The 18,107-nt window shown below is 38.8% G+C and overlaps 1 protein-coding gene across 1 annotated transcript in view; it reads right to left on the bottom strand.

Annotated features, from left to right (window-relative positions):
- LOC119426037 (phospholipid-transporting ATPase ABCA1-like) overlaps window positions 1-18,107 on the bottom strand; it is a 302,913-nt gene that overhangs the window by 212,665 nt on the left and 72,141 nt on the right. Inside the window, exons 12-13 of the mRNA XM_037693947.1 lie at window positions 10,205-10,410; window positions 8,196-8,372 (exon numbers count right to left, since the gene is read on the bottom strand). Of these exons, the coding sequence (XP_037549875.1) occupies window positions 8,196-8,372; window positions 10,205-10,410 (383 nt within the window). The remainder of the gene's footprint in view (window positions 1-8,195; window positions 8,373-10,204; window positions 10,411-18,107) is intronic.

Here is an 18,107-nt window from a genome sequence, read left to right as displayed (position 1 = left end):
ATCCAAAATCCAACACTGGCTTACAAACATAAAATAGTCTCTTTGAAGAGGCTACTAAAAGGACCCACTTCCACAAACGGCTAACTGAAACAGTAGCATTTTTTTCTTGAGAAGTGTGAAGATGTATCCAAAGCTGAATACCCATTTTGGACTTATCTGTTCCTGATTTTGACAAACATTTTCATAGCACAGCCTGTGAGAGTTAACTCCTTCTGGGACTTTCCCCCCCAGAGGCGAAGAGATCAGTCATGCACACCGAGTCTGACACTGACAACCTTGCCACCAAGACTCCGCTGAATTATGCATTTGCTGATCGATCAAAGGTGCTTAAGTAATATAACCTGAGGCGGGTCTGTGTTGCGGGGCTCCAGTTACATCGACAGGCTGACCTAAATTTAGAGAAGCTGGGAGACGGATAAATTGAGAGATAGCAGAGCACTGTCATCTCTGAGGTTGGCGTACCCAAAGAGGGAGAGGGAAGAAAAAAAGATTCCCGTCTCATTTTGGAGCAGATACATCACCCAGCTGACAAGAACTGAGCAATGTACTCAAGGGAACTGACTATTTTTTTTGTGTGAGTTTCATGTTATCGGTGGTATTAGTTATTTTTTAAAAGACAAATATGAAAATGGCTCTTCTTTAAAAAAGTATCACAGACTCAAAGTGCCAAGTGGATTTTAGGCTATATCTTTTAAGTTAGCATTAAATTGCAGTTAAAGTTATTACCATTTTTCACTGCATAAAATAAAATTGTTCAGATATTTTGAAAAATGGGTTTTGTGTAGATGTGAACAGCTATTGTCCTAGTTGTTGTAAACACTTCCTTAAACAACCTCAGTTTGGAGAAAAGAGGTTTATTAGCTAACGGCTACGCTAAGCGGAGCCATAACCAATGTGGATTGCTACCATCTTAAAACAAATCTAACTTTTAAAAAAATCATAGCCATTCATGCAAATGCTAATTTATCTTTTCACTAATTATAATTTTACAAAACATGCTTATTTACATGGCATTGTATTTGCAAGTATTATAAGTAGCAGCAAATACAGCTAGCAGACTTTCCCTAGCTTGCTGATGCTAGCCTCTGGTACTTCCAGCAGCAATGTCATAATATTCCTGCCAGAATAACCATACAAAATAAATGTTGGTGGCAATGCAAATGTTTAAAAATGATCTTTACATGAACTGTTACAAAACTTTTTACATTTAGATGTTTTTTAAGATGGCAGCAGTACACTTTGGTCTTGGCCTAGTCGTTAGCTTATCAGTAAAGTTAGAATTAAATCCTTATTTCCCTAAACTTAGATAAAAAAAAAAAGACTTCCACAACAGTTTAGAGAATAGTTGCTCATAACTTTTCAACATAAACCTCCCCCTAGACATTAGAACTACAATAGTCCCTTGATACTTGGCGGTTTGACTTTTAAAAACTTGTGCTTATGGGTTTTCAACATAGAACTGAACACGACACACTATTGACGATGGGGAACGACAGACGCCGCCACCTCCTTTCTCTTTCTGAGGCTGTCTGTCACAGCAGAGGCGATGAGAGAAGACAGACCCTCCCATCTCCCCTTCTCTTTCTCTGCTGTGACAAACAACTTCAGAAAGAGGAGGGGCAGGGTGGAGTCTGTATTCCCCCATTGCTACTGCCCAGGGAGCAGGGATGAACAGATCAGATGAGCAAATGTAGAATATCGGAGAAAATGCTTAGGTGGAAAAATAAGAGTGAATCAGTTTTAAAAAGAGAGAGAGTGGCTGAGTGCAACTGAGTGCAACTCACTCAGGTATAAGACGGACCCCCTGCCCCGCCCCTCCTTTCTCCTTCTGAGGCTGTCTAGCAGAGCAGACACACAACAGGCGGGTGTGCAACAGACAGCCTCAGAAGATAAAGGAGGGGACAGCGGCGTTTGTCTTATACCTGAGTGAGCTGTTCGAGCTGCATGGATGGTTTATTTAAAATAACCAAGCGTGACCCGAACTGAGCCTGTAGTCCACCTCGGGAATCACTGAGCAGGCCAGGCCACCAGGAAATGTCCCAGTGCTCTCGATGGCCAGCCCACCCATGGGGCTCAGTAACCGTAGCATCAGTTTGTCTGCTTTCTTTCGCTGTGATCTTTTAGAACATTGTTAAGAACATTTCAAGAATGTGGGAAGGGTTTATAAAGCCTTAAAATATATATAAATACTAAAATAAATACACCATCCCTAGTTCGCAGATTTTCACCTATCGCAGGGGTGTCTGGAATGTAACCTCCGTGATAAGTGAGGGATTACTGTACACTTTTTGTGAAATTCTAACAGCTTAGCCATATATTTTAAATGGAGAAAAAACTGATGTTGACATAGCAATTAGAATATTTTCTGCAATCTAATACTGATAATTAAAGGGTAACAAAGTTGTGATAAATAACTTCTTCTTCTTTCGGCTTTTCCCTCTTCAGGGGTTGCCACATCGAGTCATCCTCCTTCACCTCACTCTGCCCTCTGTATCCTCTGTCCTCACTCCAACTACCTTAATGTCCTCTATAACTGCATCCATATATCTCCTCTTTGGCCTTCCTCTTGGTCTTTTTCCTGGCAGCTGCATTTCTAACATCCTTCTGCCAATATACCAACGGTCCATCCTCTTGACATGTCCAAACCATCTCAGTCTGGCCTCCCTAACTTTATCTCCCAGTTGTTCAACATGTGCTGTACCTCTGATGATCGCATTCCTAATCTTATCCAGCCTTGTCACTCCTAAGGAGAACCTCAACATCTTCATTTCTGCCACTTCCAGTTCTTTCTCCTGTCTTTTTGTCAGTGCCACTGTCTCCAGACCATAACTGGTTTTTGTTTTTTCAATTTATACCTGAAGGAAAATGGAGAATTTTTTTTAAACTGATATGCTTCTTATTATCTGACAAAACTAATTTTTTTGTGTGTCTGTGATTCAATTCAAGCAGAAAATTGCACTTTTGTTCAGAACCAAATCATGTAATCATAAGGCTCTGAGTTGCTGTAAATCTCTTTCAGACAGCAGTTAGTGATGTAGTTACACTGTCCAACAACAAGAGTGACTGACATGAGCATAATACAGCAGTGACCGACTTCTGGTGCAGATTTGATGAGATTTGTTTTGTCAGTTGTTGCCAAAAAGGACTATAAACGTTTTTTTTTTTTTCTTTTGAAGTGAACATGAGCAACACGCCTGTATTGTTACCACAAAGTCTCAGTGCAGACTTTTAGTGTTTGGAAAGTCACCTGCTTTCCACTCTTCAGGCTTCAGCTCTTCTAACTTGAAATAAAAATCAATCTGACTCAAAGGTCATCCTCCACACAGGTCACAGCTGACATAGACTTATCTTGATGCTCTTCTGTATTTGCCATTACTCATTGTTCTCCCACTTCGGACCAATCTAACTGTGCACGAAGTGGAGAACCACCTCACCAGAACCCACTGACAGAGTGACAGTGCTGCTCCACGCCTTGGGCTATACGATGAACAGTGCCTGTGTTTGTCTGACACAGTTCCCCTGCAAGAGTTCAACTTTTGTCCCGACAGACCAGATTGTCCTTTTCCTTCAAGCTCTCAGTCTTTTAAATGTCTGCAAACTCAACTGCAGCTGTCAAATGGCTTTAACTCAAGAGTGGCTTCCATTCATCCTCTCTGCCATTAAGGTTTGATTGATGGGATGCAGCAGAGATGGTTGTAATTCTGGCTGGTCTACCGGCTCTGCAATGGACATTTGAGGATCTGTTAGGGTGGCCCATGCATGGACTGTACTGACCTCAGTGACTCTGCTGGACCAAAGAATTGCTTTTGTGCTTCATCCTGTTGGTCCAAATGTGTTTCCATTCTCTAGTTCTAGAGGCCACTGTGACCCTCTGGAGTAATAAAAGGCGTCCAAAGTGTGTTGTGTCATTTTTCAAATGTAGCTCTTTCGACACTGCAACAAGTGGAGAGCTGCAACAAATGGCATGAACATTTATTTAAAACTTTTCTGGACCCTAAGTTTATATAAGCAATACATTTTAAATAGTTCTTTTGTGGAAGCCAATTATAGATTTAAAAATGAATTGGCGCAAACAATGATCAAGGAAGCGTTATTTATTTACCTTTATTTAACCAGAAAAACCCCAATGAGATCACTGAGTGTTTTTGCAATCAGCCTAACATGACATTTTTTAGACTGTGGGAGGAATTCAGAGTACCCTGAAAAAATTCACGCAGACACAAGGAGTACAGGCAAGGTCTTTCCACTGAGAAAAACTCATGGTTCAATCCGGGGATTGAACCCAGGAATTGCTGTAAGGCAACATTGTTGACCTCTAAGCCTCAATCAAATCAATCAATCAATCAACTTTATTCATACCCCCATGTAGATTTGGTTACAGTGAGGTAAGTCAGTTTTCTTGCTAGACAGGAAACTTGACATAGACGCACAATAAGTATAAAAAATAAATATAACGTGATTCAAAAATTATTTTAAAAATGGCTCGGTGCTATGCTATGATAAGTTTTATAACACAGTTTTGCTGGTGAAGATTCTCAATCATCCAAGACATGATGTATTGAACGTTTGTTGAACACTTAGTTTTACATCTGGGAATCAATCTGCGTCCCGATGGGAGGAGCCTGAACTTGCAGTGCAGAGGATGAGACATCTCTTAAGATGTGGATAACCTCTGCGCCTGCCTGAAGTACAAGGCAGGTGCTCTGTGCTGCCCAAACAGAAATATATTATAGACCTGCAGTAATGAGTCTTGAATGAACTAATATTGTAGCTGCCTTCAGACACGGTTGAAATGTGTTCATACTGTGTAGTTATAACTTGCCACTTCTAAGGAAAGGGTGATAATGTAATTACCCATATTCTTGTGTGTGTCTGTTAGAAAACTATTTCATGAACTGCTGGAAAGACTTTAGAGAGAGCAATCAATCAGAAACACATCTACAACCAATTTTTTTTCCCACTAAATTCAAGGTAGTTGCAACAGTATTTTGACTTGAACAACACAAAGCCACTGTCAGAAACACAGATGAGCTCAAATTTGGTGTGGTAGTAACTGAGAGTCAAACTTATCCTCTCTGCACAAACAAATTGCAAGAGATTGTTGTTATTGGCAAAAAAGGTTGCAGGCAATATGTATTCCATGAAAAAAAAAGTTTGGCCTTGTAGAAAATAATTACCGATAAATATGAAGTAAATCAATATCCTCTGCAATTTAATTCTCATTTGTATAAAAAGAGCTTGGACTTTATTTGCTGAAAGATTCATCTATGCAACATGTTGGAAGTTTGAAAATGTTAAAATTTGTAGAGTGTGAAAAAGTTTGGCTGTTTAAAAAAGAAGTCTTAAAATCTTTTTTCTTTTTTTTTTTAGAAAGAGTAAAAACAACAACTGACGACAAACCTCTTCAAGCCCTTTCACTCATTTTAATCTGGTGAAACATCTCAGGATGAAAGAAACAAACACTGGGAGTTTTTCCACATCACAGCCTTCAGTGTTTTAGAGGATATTCCCATTTTGTGATGTCACTCTCAATAATTTATAAAAGAAAATACAGTTTTCAAGTGTTAATAATTCATGGAAATGTCCAGATGTCTCAGTTGGCAAAAAGGGCAAACGGTGAAGGCAGTGGGGGTGTTTTAAGGTTTTATTCAGTTTGGAAACTTACTAACATTTTAGTTTAGGTTGGGGGAGGGACACGGTAGTGAAACTGAGCTACGTGTCCAATGTTGAAATGATGTAATAACTGATCAATTATTAAAACACACACAAAAGTTATTTATTGGAGTTTGGTCTCCAAACCTTTGGATGTATTTGATGATAGGGTTCGGTAATTGTTGAAATGATGATGAAAATACAAAAACAGGCACAAAATAAATAAATTATGGAGGATAGTTAATAGCAAACCAACAACTCCAAATCAGTAAATGGAGTAAAAAAAGAAGGTCACTAACGTCTTGTTCCTTGTGTCACCAAGTAAAACATGGTTCAGTGTAGAGTACGTTTTTAAAGTGCCTTTAAACAACAGTCTGTACCTATACAATTGATGTTCACATTCATTTGTTCATTGGCCTTAAAGCGTTTCCTCCAACGTTCCTTTATCCAAGCAACTATTTTATTTAATGTCAACACAGTGGAAATAAAACCTTCTCTGAATCATTGGCTGTTCACCACAAGTCCTTTCACTGGAAACACTCTAAAGAACCAAATATTGCACACCACATAGATGCCCTGATGCATGCTCAATAATCCAGGTAGAAAAATCCAAAAAAGTTAAGTCTGGTCCTCTGGACACATTGATGCGTAGCCATTTCTGTTATTTGTAAATACTTCTACTGGTGTTGAGGTAATTGTACGTGATCCTTCAGTATTGGTGTAGCTCCAACATTGACCACTCTAAGGTTTTTGTTTTGTTTCTTTTGCTCAAAAAATAATTCTGTGAAAAGCGCCACAAGATTCGGGAAAAAATTTGGTATATTACCACCACCTTGTGATAGAGTTAGCAGTTCACTAGTTCAGAGATATTTCGTTTCAAAATGACCGTTGCTTTCACTGCTAAGATAAAAGTCAGACATTTGTGGTTCAAGGCCCTTGTTCTGAGCCTAAAAACAAGGACTTGTTAGTATTTGTTATCTAGACTGACCCTGGGTTTTTAAATCGTGTAAGGTCCAAGGAGACCACACTTAGCCCGGCCCCCTTATCCACGTGATAGGCTGTGCTCTCCTGTGAAGGAGGAGTCTAGACTCTATAAATCTGTAATGTCAGGGGACATCCGCCCCTTCCAGTTCCTGATCTCGCGTCAAATTGTATCGGAGGTCAGCACTGTAAACTGTAACCTTCTCCTGCCTTGATTTAATACAGTTGATAAAACTTAATTCACGTTTTCCACTTCTGAGGGAGGTCAGAGCCAGGGGCAGCGTAAGCTGGAGGCAGACCTGGGGTCCGAGAGGAGGCCTGAGGCCCACAGCTAGCATGAGCTAGCTGCATTAGCTCGGGGCCCGCATCAATCCATGCTCTAATAGACTACACCCTTTCATTAAGGGATGAGTTTCTGCCTCAAGCGAAGGAGTTGAAGTATCTGGAAACCTTGTTAACAAGTGATGGTAGAATGGGAGATGGATCAATGGATCAAAGCATCATTTGTGATGAGAATGTTGTTTTGGTTCATCATGGTGAGTAATGAGCTGAACCAAAAGGCAAAACTTTCAATTGAGATAAAGTGAGGAGCTCAGTCAGCTGGGAGGAGCTCAGAGTAGAACTGCTGCCCCTCCACTTTGAAAGGAGTCAGCTGAGGTGCCTAGGGCAACTGATTAGGATCCTCTTTGTCGCCTTCCTCTGGAGGTTTTCTAGGTACATCCCACTGAGAGGAGACACTGGGTTAGACCCAGAACTCATTGGCAGTGTGTTCTGAGAACACCTCAGGTTCCCACAGGAGGAGCTCGGTATAGTGTTGATAGAAAGAGGGAGGTTTGGCGTTTCCCTCCTGGATTGTTGCCCCCACAACTAAGACCACAGATGAACAGAAGAAAATAACTGGATGAATGGATTCCTCAACAACTTATTGATTATTTAAATAATCTTGCCCATCTTTAGTCCCCAGTAAAATTATTTACAATATAGGAAGCCAATTTATCAGTATGCCTAAAAGCAACAAAAAGAGAAAGCCTTGCTTGTAATGGACTAGAATAAAGCTCACTTTGGTGAGAATGAAAAAGGAGAAAGGAACAAACTCAAAGTAGTTCCCTAAATAATTAAAAAGATACCAACTACTGGCAAACTTCCCGTGGTTTGGCTAAAATCAATATTTTTGACTCGCTCTCAGTCTCTCCCTGCCTTCGTCCATTCCAACTCCCTCTCTGACCCTCGAGTCGTGATTAAACTGTCAAAGTTGTCATCTTTTATTAATTACTTTAAACACAAAAAAACATTACCAAGGGAATTCAACTTTGATCAGGAAGCACACAGGACACAAGCATAACACCACAGATATTAAAGAAAGGCTATGTTAGATAAATAAAGAGAAGCATGTGTCTACAGGGAAATCTAAAAGAGCTTATGTCACTGATAAGATCATTACTCAGCCATGTGGTAGTAATGAGTAGAAAGGCCCCCATGTGGGCAAAACATATAGCAGTAATACCTCCATTTTACATGTCTAAGTTGAGGAAAAAAGAATGAAAAAAAGTCTTAATACTTACACGTCATCCACAAAGCAAGGGTATGGGATTTGCTGAACAAAAACACCAAGAGGTTGAGTCTTTGAAGTTTTCAAGCGTATAACGGCGTGGTCCATCATGTCCTGCAGATAGGCAAAGCCTCCCCATATGTAGCGCAGGTCATTAAAGGCATTGTCTCTGGCTCCAGGAGACCATGACCTTTTTAAAGAAGTCAGACAGTTATGTGTCACAACAAAGAGCTAAAAAGACACAACCTTTATCGTTAGACATCCATCCAGAGTATTTAAAAGTCACTTGACCTTAAAAAGAAAAAAATATATATTTCATTTGGTAGAGAGAAAGATTTGCAAAGATTTTAGATTGATGTTACTTGTCTTCTGTGACTCTAAAGCCAAACCACACGTCTTCCTCCTGGTCCTACATTTTAGTCTTATGATGTGAAGTAACAAGACATTGTTAAAATGTTCCACAACATAATAAGATACTAACAAAAAGATGATACAACATCAATTGCCACTATTTTTCCCTTAAAGGACATAATGCCACTATGGCGATATAATACATAAGTAGATGTCAAGCTTCCAATAGCTACTGCCATACAGCGTTTCTTTAAAAATTATTAGAGAAAATAAACAGAAATACAAAGCATAATACAGCACAAAACACAATTGACAACAGAGAGGTTTTTGGAACATAAAAATATTTTTAAGGAGGCAACATTTTTATTTAAGCGTTTCTTTGCTAGTACAACTCATATCCCTTTATTTGACATGTATCTTTAAAAAATCTTGCTATGATTAGTCAAACGTCTTTTCGCCTTACTTCACTTCTATCACAAATAGATTTGGGACACCCCTACCTCTAGCATGAATGAGCAAAATGTAAAGGTAGGGCTAAGGGATGTAGCAGAGGAGATGAACTGGGAGTTGGCTTGATCGATTTTTATAATTTTCTTTTAAATAAATTTCATAAATCAGAATTGAATAAAATAATTTAAAAATGCACAGCTAGTGAGACTTTAATTGGACAATCCTAATTGTTGCTTCACAAATGTTGAACAGTTTGTCTGTCTTTCTTTCAGAGAATAGCACCAATCATACGCATCTTACTCTGGTTATGTATAGAAGCAATACAACATTCAAATAGATAATGTCCTCACAAATAAATATTATTATTTATATATATATATTTTTTTTACAATGGCAGACATTCTGAGTCCAAACAAGGACATTGCAACACTGGCATACCAAAGAAAGCCATGTTTTAATTGCACAAAACATAACCTGCCTAAAACAAATGGACATAGGCAATGTACCTTTACTTCTTGGTTTCTAGACAAAATATTCTTGCTGCCACTGATTTTAGTTGAAAACCAGAACTGCAACAAATGAAAGGAAACCCTGATTTATCGTTCATTTGACTTTGGGTAGTCCAAATATGTGTTAAATAAGAGTCAAATTAAATCTAAGTCTACATTAGTGGGATCCAATCCTGGTCAGAGTTTATAAATTTGGGGTTTTGGTCATTTGTCTAAAGCTGTCTTGTTCAATTCTGGTTCCTGAGGGGCACAGTCCTGTATGTTTTAGTTGTTTACCTGCTTCAGCATACCTGATTTAATGGTTTAATGGTTGAATTATGTACCTCCTCAGCATGTCTTCAAGTTCTGCTGAAATCTTCTATTCATTCTAATTAAGGGTTATGAAGCAAAAAAAACATCTCAAACATGCAGAACAGAGGGCCATGAGGATCAGGACTGGACACCACTGACCAAAACCGCAATTTGAAAGCAAATGTTTAAGGATCAAGTGCGACTTGTTTTTTTTCTGACTTTTTTTTTTTTTTTTTAAATCGCAAGTCACACCGTAACAGTCTTTATGTTAAGTGGAAATTTCCAAGATTAACCCTTTTCAAAATAAGAAGATATGTTTGTGTTTTCTATAATTTCTAAACTTTCAGGAGGTAGGAAAAGCTCCCAGAGTAATAAAAAATAAATAAATAAATAAAAAAAGAGTCTAAGTTGAATTCCATACCTGGATTTCACTTTGTTGGTACGCTCAACCTCATCAATGTCCATCCGGATTTTGTACTTGACATAAGGAGGGATATGGCTGGAGTTTAACTGGAGGTTTTCAAAGACAACACCAGCCCAAAATGTATCATTGTTTAGATGCTCCAGGGCTTTGTTCACCAGATGACCTTCGGTCTCGACTGCCTCAAACTTATTCAGATCTAAACACTGTCAACAAAGAAGAGGGGGAAAAAAATCACAGAACAGTCTTTATCATAATCCTAGTGTTTAGTAGAGAATCATTTTTAGTTCATTTAAACTTTTGGCATTCATACACAGGGGAATAAAGCAGAGGCAGAGATGAACTCGGCAGCAGATGGATATCTGGCCAAAAAAAAAAGCTATTCACTCAGTTATTGACTAAACCACACAGAGTGTAGCTCCAAATTATCTAGAGCTGCCAGAGGGTGGGCAATGTTTTGAGCTTCAGCAAAGAAAGCAAATGAGATGCAGTCTTGCTAGCACTCCCCTGTTTTGTAGCCTCGTCCCCTCGTTTCATGAGACGATAATGAGCTAGCCATCCTGGGAGGCAGTCACACCTGACAGATGTCCGCGTATCTCACTGCCACAACGGTTTTATCATTTCTCCCCCAAGCAGTCTGTATTCTATATCAAGCAATGGTGGAAAATAAATATCACAGCAGCACCGTTTGTTCAGTACATAATGAGAATATTGGGGTACTGAGGAGTAGTGTAAGCCAAAACATTTTGAAGAGTAAAATATAAAGAAGAAAAATGCGTCACGGGATTCCAGTAAAAACTTCTTAATGCTAAGCAAGTGACTAAAAAAAAATAACCATTAAAAAAAAAAGTGCACCTTAGAGATTAAGCAACTGAATAGTTGGTATCTGCCTCACATGAACATACTAAGATCAAAAGTCAGGCACATATGCTGGCAGCCCATGGTTCTACTTTTGTCGATGCACCTACAGACAAGCGTGTCTTTTTCTGGCAGGGGTACAACACTGGATGAACAGTGGCACAGTTGGTAGAGCTGTTGCCTCTCAATAGTGAAGGTTGCTAGATCGAATCTGGGCCTGGGAAATTTCTGGGTGGAGCTTGCACATTCTCTCTGTACATGTGTGGGTTTTCTCCGGGTACTCCAGTTTCCTCCCACAGACCAAAAACATGCATGCTAGTCTAACTGGTAACTCTAAATTGTCCCTAGGTGAGAGTGAGAGAGTCAATTGTTCTTTGTCTCTATGTTGCCCTTAGATGGACTGGAGACCTGTCCAGGGTGTCTGCTGTCTCTTGCACAGTGATGGCTGGATATGGGCACCAGTGACCCCCGCAACCCAAAAAGGAAGAAGTGGTTAAAGATGATGGATAGATGGATTGAGTTTGCATGTTCTCTCTGTGGATGCGTGGGTTTTCTCCAGGTATTCCAGTTTACTCCCATTGACCAAAATCATGAATGTTTGGCTTATTGGTAATTCTAAATTGTCTCTAGGTGTGAGTCAGAGTGTGAATAGTTTGTTTGTCTTGTTTGTCTCTGTGTCCCTGTGATGGACTGGAGACCTGTCCACAGGATACCCCGCCTCTTGCACAATGACTGCTGGATATGGGCACCAGTGACTCCCATGACCCAAAAAGGAAGAAGCAGGTAAATATAATGAATGGATGGGTCCAAAATCGGTGGACCCCAAAGGAATTTGACCAGAATCGTATGTTAAAGTTTTGGTAACAAAATAATGCATGCAAGCTGTGCAAAACGTGTAAAAGCAATATGCTTTTGCAAGTCATACATGCAAAAACAGGCTATAGCTTTCTAAAATTGGCGATGCAAAACACATTTGTACAGTTAGCTCAAACACTTAAGACTTCAGTGAGACTGCAACTGAAAATTTCTCAATTTTCTCACAAATTTTGACTCCCCAAATAGTCTTCCCCAATGGTTTCAGCAAAGTGGGATACTGGCTTAAGAATTAGTAATAATAATAATAATAATAATAATAATAATACTTTATTTATAAAGCCCTTTAAAACAACCACAGCTGCCACAAAGTGCTGTACATATAAAATCAAGAACATTTAAACACATAAAAACAGTTGTTAAAACATTAAGATCAATAAAAGTAATAAAAACAGTGCAGATCAAATTCAGTGTGTGCTAAAAGCCAGGAAGTAAAAATGTGTTTTTAAAAGAGTTTTAAAACTGGACAGTGAAGGAGCTTGTCTGATGGGAAGAGGGAGATCATTCCACAGTCTTGGAGCAGCAACAGAAAAAGCTCTGTCCCCTCTGAGCCTCCGCTTACACCTCGGCACCTCCAGGAGCAGCTGATCAGCTGATCTGAGGCACCGAGCAGGAGAGTATGGGTGAAGCAGCTCAGAGAGGTAGGATGGAGCAAGACCATTTAAACTTTTAAAAACAAATAAAAGAATCTTAAAATGAACTCTAAAATGAACAGGCAGCCAGTGGAGTGAAGCCAGAGTGGGGGTGATGTGCTCCCTTTTTTGAACTCCAGTTAGAAGCCGACTAACACATCAATGCAAGTCAGTGCCCTGAGATGACTTCTTTTGTGACTTGGCGCTATATAAATAAACTGAATTGAAGTCTAAATAACTTATTGAACTTTTTACAGTTACTAATGTGCATGGTCAGTATTTTGTTATGCATTGTGGTCTACATTGGTTCCTGCCCATTTGAGGTTTGTTGAAGTAGATCCTGTATGTTTTAGCAGTGCTCTAAAGTCTATCCAAAACAAGGCAACATGGCACATTGAGGACATTTTGCTATCACAATGTAAAATACCAGTAAAACTAACTTGTAAATACTTTTGTATATAAAAGACAAAAGCAAGTGTAAGGACCAAATAACTTGAACTGACCGCTGATTTTTTTTATACCGGAAGTAGCTACTAATGTATTGGGAAACATTTTTTGTTTTTCATGTGCAGTACTATATGTAAAAAAGTAAAAAGGTCAGTTGATAGACATTTTCCTCCCTCTTTTTAAAAAATGTATAGATGTACAGAAAACTGGTTTTCAATTGGTCCTACCCTGATTTCTAAGGATCGGCGTTGGTATCCGAGCAACCCTGGTTGTTCAATTTCTAACTCTACATCCACCACAGAGCCTCTCCACTCTGTTTATTCTGCTGTTTGTCTTGTTGCTTTATCAGCTGAATTCTTTGTTATTACAAGCCCTACAGGCCAAGATGTTTCTAGAGGACAATGAGTCCATGTTTATGCATTTGAGTTTTATTTGTTCCTCTGACCACTGGGCTAGCAGCCAAACCTAAGCAAAATCCCATCCCCAATCTGACTCTTGCTTGAGAACAAAGATCTGGTCCCACTGAAAAGCTTGCCAATCTCAACTTGGCCCCACTCATCGTGGCAACAACACATGCTGTTGTGTAGTTATACGTAGTTAGATTGTGTCTACATTGACCAAGCTGCTGCTGCTGCTGTCTGTTATTTAAATGACGGTATTAACATGAGCTAATCTCCATGAGAAACATAAACAAGCAGTAAGTTCCTGCCAATGCGCTGGTCAAGTGTTTGTGCAAGTGCATGCCATCAAATCTGTTGCTGATGGTAGAGTGACTTTACAACAGCTCGTAATACCATCCTCAATTGTTCTGGAAAAAAAAGTAAGCCAATATTCTCAGTAGACATCAAACTTATCTGAAGCTGCTAATTAAGTTTATTCCCAGAGTTATGAATGATGAAATGATGTTTTTTTTTTTTTTTTACTGCTGCTCCAAGAATATTCTCATAACGACCTCAGTAGAATAAACACATGAAAAAACACAACATAACAAAACGGCTGAAGCAAATATACAGCCCTTATTTAATTCACAGCCTTTAAATAACTTTCAATTAGCCTCCTTGTTTTGCTGAAGTTTCACTTTTTTAATGTTGTTTACAAGAATAATACTGAACTACTTGTGCAATTAACCTATCAACCCAGTGAAATGCAGGAAGACCTGAGCCATTATGTAGTGTCATTTTTGTTTTACTTTATTTTATTGCTTTTTATTGGTTTTGTTTTTTTACTTTGTACAATACATCCCTCTTCATTATTTGACCTTGTCTGATGTTTCAGTCGAACTGAAGTTAGGTCCTTTCCTTTTTTCAAGCCATTTTCTCCAGTGTTGTTCAAAGTACTGAGCCTTGAACATGAGACAGTATGTGTTTTTCCTCTACCGTTGACATCCACTACGTCAGGCTTGGAGAGTCACTGTTCAACTGTTTCCTAGTGATGGCCTTTCTAGCAGCTATTATTAAGACTTTGAGGAGATAGATACCCTCACTTTATATCACATAACTCTTAAACAAACCCAGGTATACAATGCAGGGTCCTTGGGAATCTTGTAACCTAGAATATCTTCCAATACCCGAACAACCTGTTCCCAGTAGGTTTGTATTTTTGTACATTGCCAAAATATATGAGAGTGATAGACATTCTCTTGACCACACTGCCTCCAGCGTTGCTTCTGTGTATGGAATAATTTATTTTGTAATTGAGATGTTACAAAAAAAAACATTAATGTTCCAACCATATTCTCTCCAACCTCTTGGAGCTTATGGATGACCGTTGAGGCTTGGACATGGAAAGCTCGTCACTCTTTGACAGTTTCACATTCATTTTTACTTAACATAAAATGCGTTATTTCAATTTAGATTTTTTTTTTTTTTTTTTGTATGCACCTGTAAATAACTCGATCACCTCATTTCCTTTTGGAGATATTTCTTTCTGAATCTTCGTATCATAAAAGTGTCTTAGTTGTAGATATCTGAATAAGCCACCATTGTCCAAGTCAAATTCCCATTTGAGTTTTCCAAACATTTTAAAAGTCTTGCCTTCTTCAAGTGTGCAGATAGCTGTTATTCCTCTTCCAGTCCACTCTGTAAAGGAAGTGTCTATTTCACTGGGTTTGAACTGGATGGCTGGAAGGCTACAACAAAAGCTTACTATCTCCTTCTGATTTATACTTTTAACAGAACTTCATACCACATTCTAGGTGTTTCTTCTAATATGAGGTTCTGTTATTTTGCATATTCTTTCTTTCCACCAAGCATGACTTGTGGTTGAATTTGTGTCAAGTTCAACTCTATTTGTTTCCATTTGGCTTTCTACTCTGGGGAATACCAACATAGTGTATATCTTTATTGTGCACCATAATAGTATTCTGTAAGACTTGGTAGAGCTAAACCCCCATAATCTGTATCTAAATTAAGGGCCTTGAATTTTACTCATGGTCTTTTACCTGCACAGACAAATCTAGATATATTTTTATTCCATATTGTAAATTGAGATTCAGGAATCTTCAATGGTAAAGATAATAAAATGATGTGGCAGTTCGGACAGTATATTCATTTTTAATTTTAAATTTAATTCAATTTTAATCTTGGCGTGAGGTCCACTTTGAAAATCCTATACCACTTGGTGGGAAAACCATCAGCTCCTGGATACTTGTTTGATTTCAGCTTACTGACCAGCTCTTTTTTAGTAGGGGTAGGTAACTCTTCACTTTCTATTTTTTTCCCAATGATGGAAGGTCTAATGATTGGGACTACTGTTTAATATTAACTTCTTCATTTGTGTCTGGTTGTGTGGGATTCACAATATTATTTGAATATATCATAATTTTCTTCTGGGTCATTCAGTATCTTGTTTTTTGTTGGGTCTGTGATACCATGTATTGATTGTTAAATTTTAAAGATTATCAATTATTAAGATATTGGCCCTCTTGTCTCTCTCTTCTTTGATTACCTGAAAATTTAAAGAGTTTGAAATTAGTATAGCCAATCCCCTTTTACGGCTGATTTTACAGGAGCTAGAGAATAAATACAAGTAACTTGTTTTTTCTTTCGGCTGCTTTTCAGGGGTCACCACAGCGAACAAACTCGCACGAAGACTTGGCGATTGTTGTTACGCCGAATGCCCTTCCTGACGCAACCACAGACCACCGAGCTACCACAGCCCTCAGTGGGGAGCAGAGAGCTGCCTACTAGGGCACCCAGGAGAGCGGATGGTGGAGGTTAAGGGCCTTGCTCAAGGGCCCAGAGTGGGGCAAATGAGGGTGGAGACAGGTGTGAATAAATACAAGTAACCATTTTTTTAATTATTATTATTATGTTCTTGTCGTGTCATAATGTGTCTCCTGTAAGAATACCACTTGAGTTTTATGGTTTTTTTTTTGGTTTGTTTTTTTCATTTTGGTCATGACTACTCCTCTTGGCTGGACATGACTTTCACATAAAAATAAGCAATTCTCAAGCTACATGACTCAATTTCACTCAGACCAAGTTATAGAATAAACATGGACCCACTTAAACCATTCCAGAATGAACATATGCACAATACAAACTCATGAACAAATTAAAACAAGAACAGAGGAAGAGGCTCTTGTTCCTTCTCCACAGTGACCCCGCTGGTAGGTCACAGGAGAGGCCTCTCTTCAAGAGAGTCCAACAATAAAAGTAGAAGAGGTTTTAGCACCTATTGGGCAGTGACCATCACGGGCCCTCAGTGATTCACAACCTGTTGCCATCCCAGCAGTTCCTGGAGCCATGCTCCCGGGTCGCTGTCCTCCTCTGCGGTCTCCGGCTCCTCCATGGGAAATCCTTGTGTTTTTATCTCCTGCAGCACCTCCTGTGTGCTGCCATAGCTCTGTACTCCGGTGCTCCAATGGATTCTCATCTTGGTAAATGGAGTTTGAAAGTGGATGTTCTTTTCCTTTAGCATTTTCTTTATCCCATCATACTCATTTCTCCTTTAAACTATCTCTGCCAGGTAGTCGTAGTTGAAATACAGAGTATCATCACACAGCTGGTTCTTTCTCCTAGTTCTCCCAGCACTATCTCCTTGGTTATAAATTCTTGAAAGTTAACAATAATGGGTCGCAGAAGGGTTGGGATTTAAGAGCCAGAGATTGGCTCGCTCATATTTTCAGAATTTTCCAGGTCCGGAGGTATAGGCATCTCACTTCATTGACATTTTTCAACGAATTGAGGTAGCGAATTTCCATTTTTTTCTTCCGACACTCCACAGATAAACATGTTATTTCATCTGGCTCTGGCCTCCTGGTCAGTAAGTTTACGAAGTAAATCTCTGCGCTGGTCCCAGCTGTTACAGAGCTCTACAGTCACCTCCATCACCCACTGCTCCACCTGCTCCACTAGCGCCTCCATCTCGCCCACTCGTTCAGACAGGTTCTGCACCTCTGTTGTCAGGCTGTCGAGTTTACCTCTAATTTCTCTAAGTTGAGTTTCACTTCTCAGGTTCCCATTGTCTCCTTTAAGAGTTTCTTTTTGCTCCTTTATTGCTGCTAATTTTTCTACAGAGTCCACTTTCATGTGGGTGCTAGCTTATAGCACTTAAGCTTTTGTTGTGAAGTTGCCTTTATCTGGAGGTTTTGGGAGTTTTTTTTTTTACTTTTTTAATTTATTAGATCTCTAACCTCTAACATAAGGTTAGACGTTCCCCCTCTTCAAGCTTTCTCTCGTTCAGATACTCTATCAAGTTATTTAGAAGGATTTGTGTTATTAATCTGGGTCACAAATCATATATATATATATATATATATATATATATATACACACACCAATTTTGTGTGTCTGTCTACTTCATGAGTTTAAACGGAAGTCTAGTGTAATATTTATTTTAAGGAATTTAAGAGCAAAGTAGCAATTATTATTGTTTTACTGCTGATTTTTTTTAAGCTCACAGTGGGTTTGCATTTGTGCTTCTGTGTATCCAGCTAAAAAATAGTTGTTGTTTTTTTTAGATAATTTGTTTTTCATAAATCATTTATGCTCTCTTTAGTAAATAAAAAAAAAAACAGCTTTGATTTCAAAATGCTTTTGTAAAAAGGCCCAAACTGTTTAGTGAGGGTATAAATACTAAATAAAATGCAA

This window comes from Nematolebias whitei, chromosome 1, assembly GCF_014905685.2.
Source record: "Nematolebias whitei isolate Nwh7 chromosome 1, NemWhi1, whole genome shotgun sequence".
NCBI lineage: Eukaryota > Metazoa > Chordata > Actinopteri > Cyprinodontiformes > Rivulidae > Nematolebias > Nematolebias whitei.
This window is presented reverse-complemented; position numbering and strand designations above follow the sequence as displayed.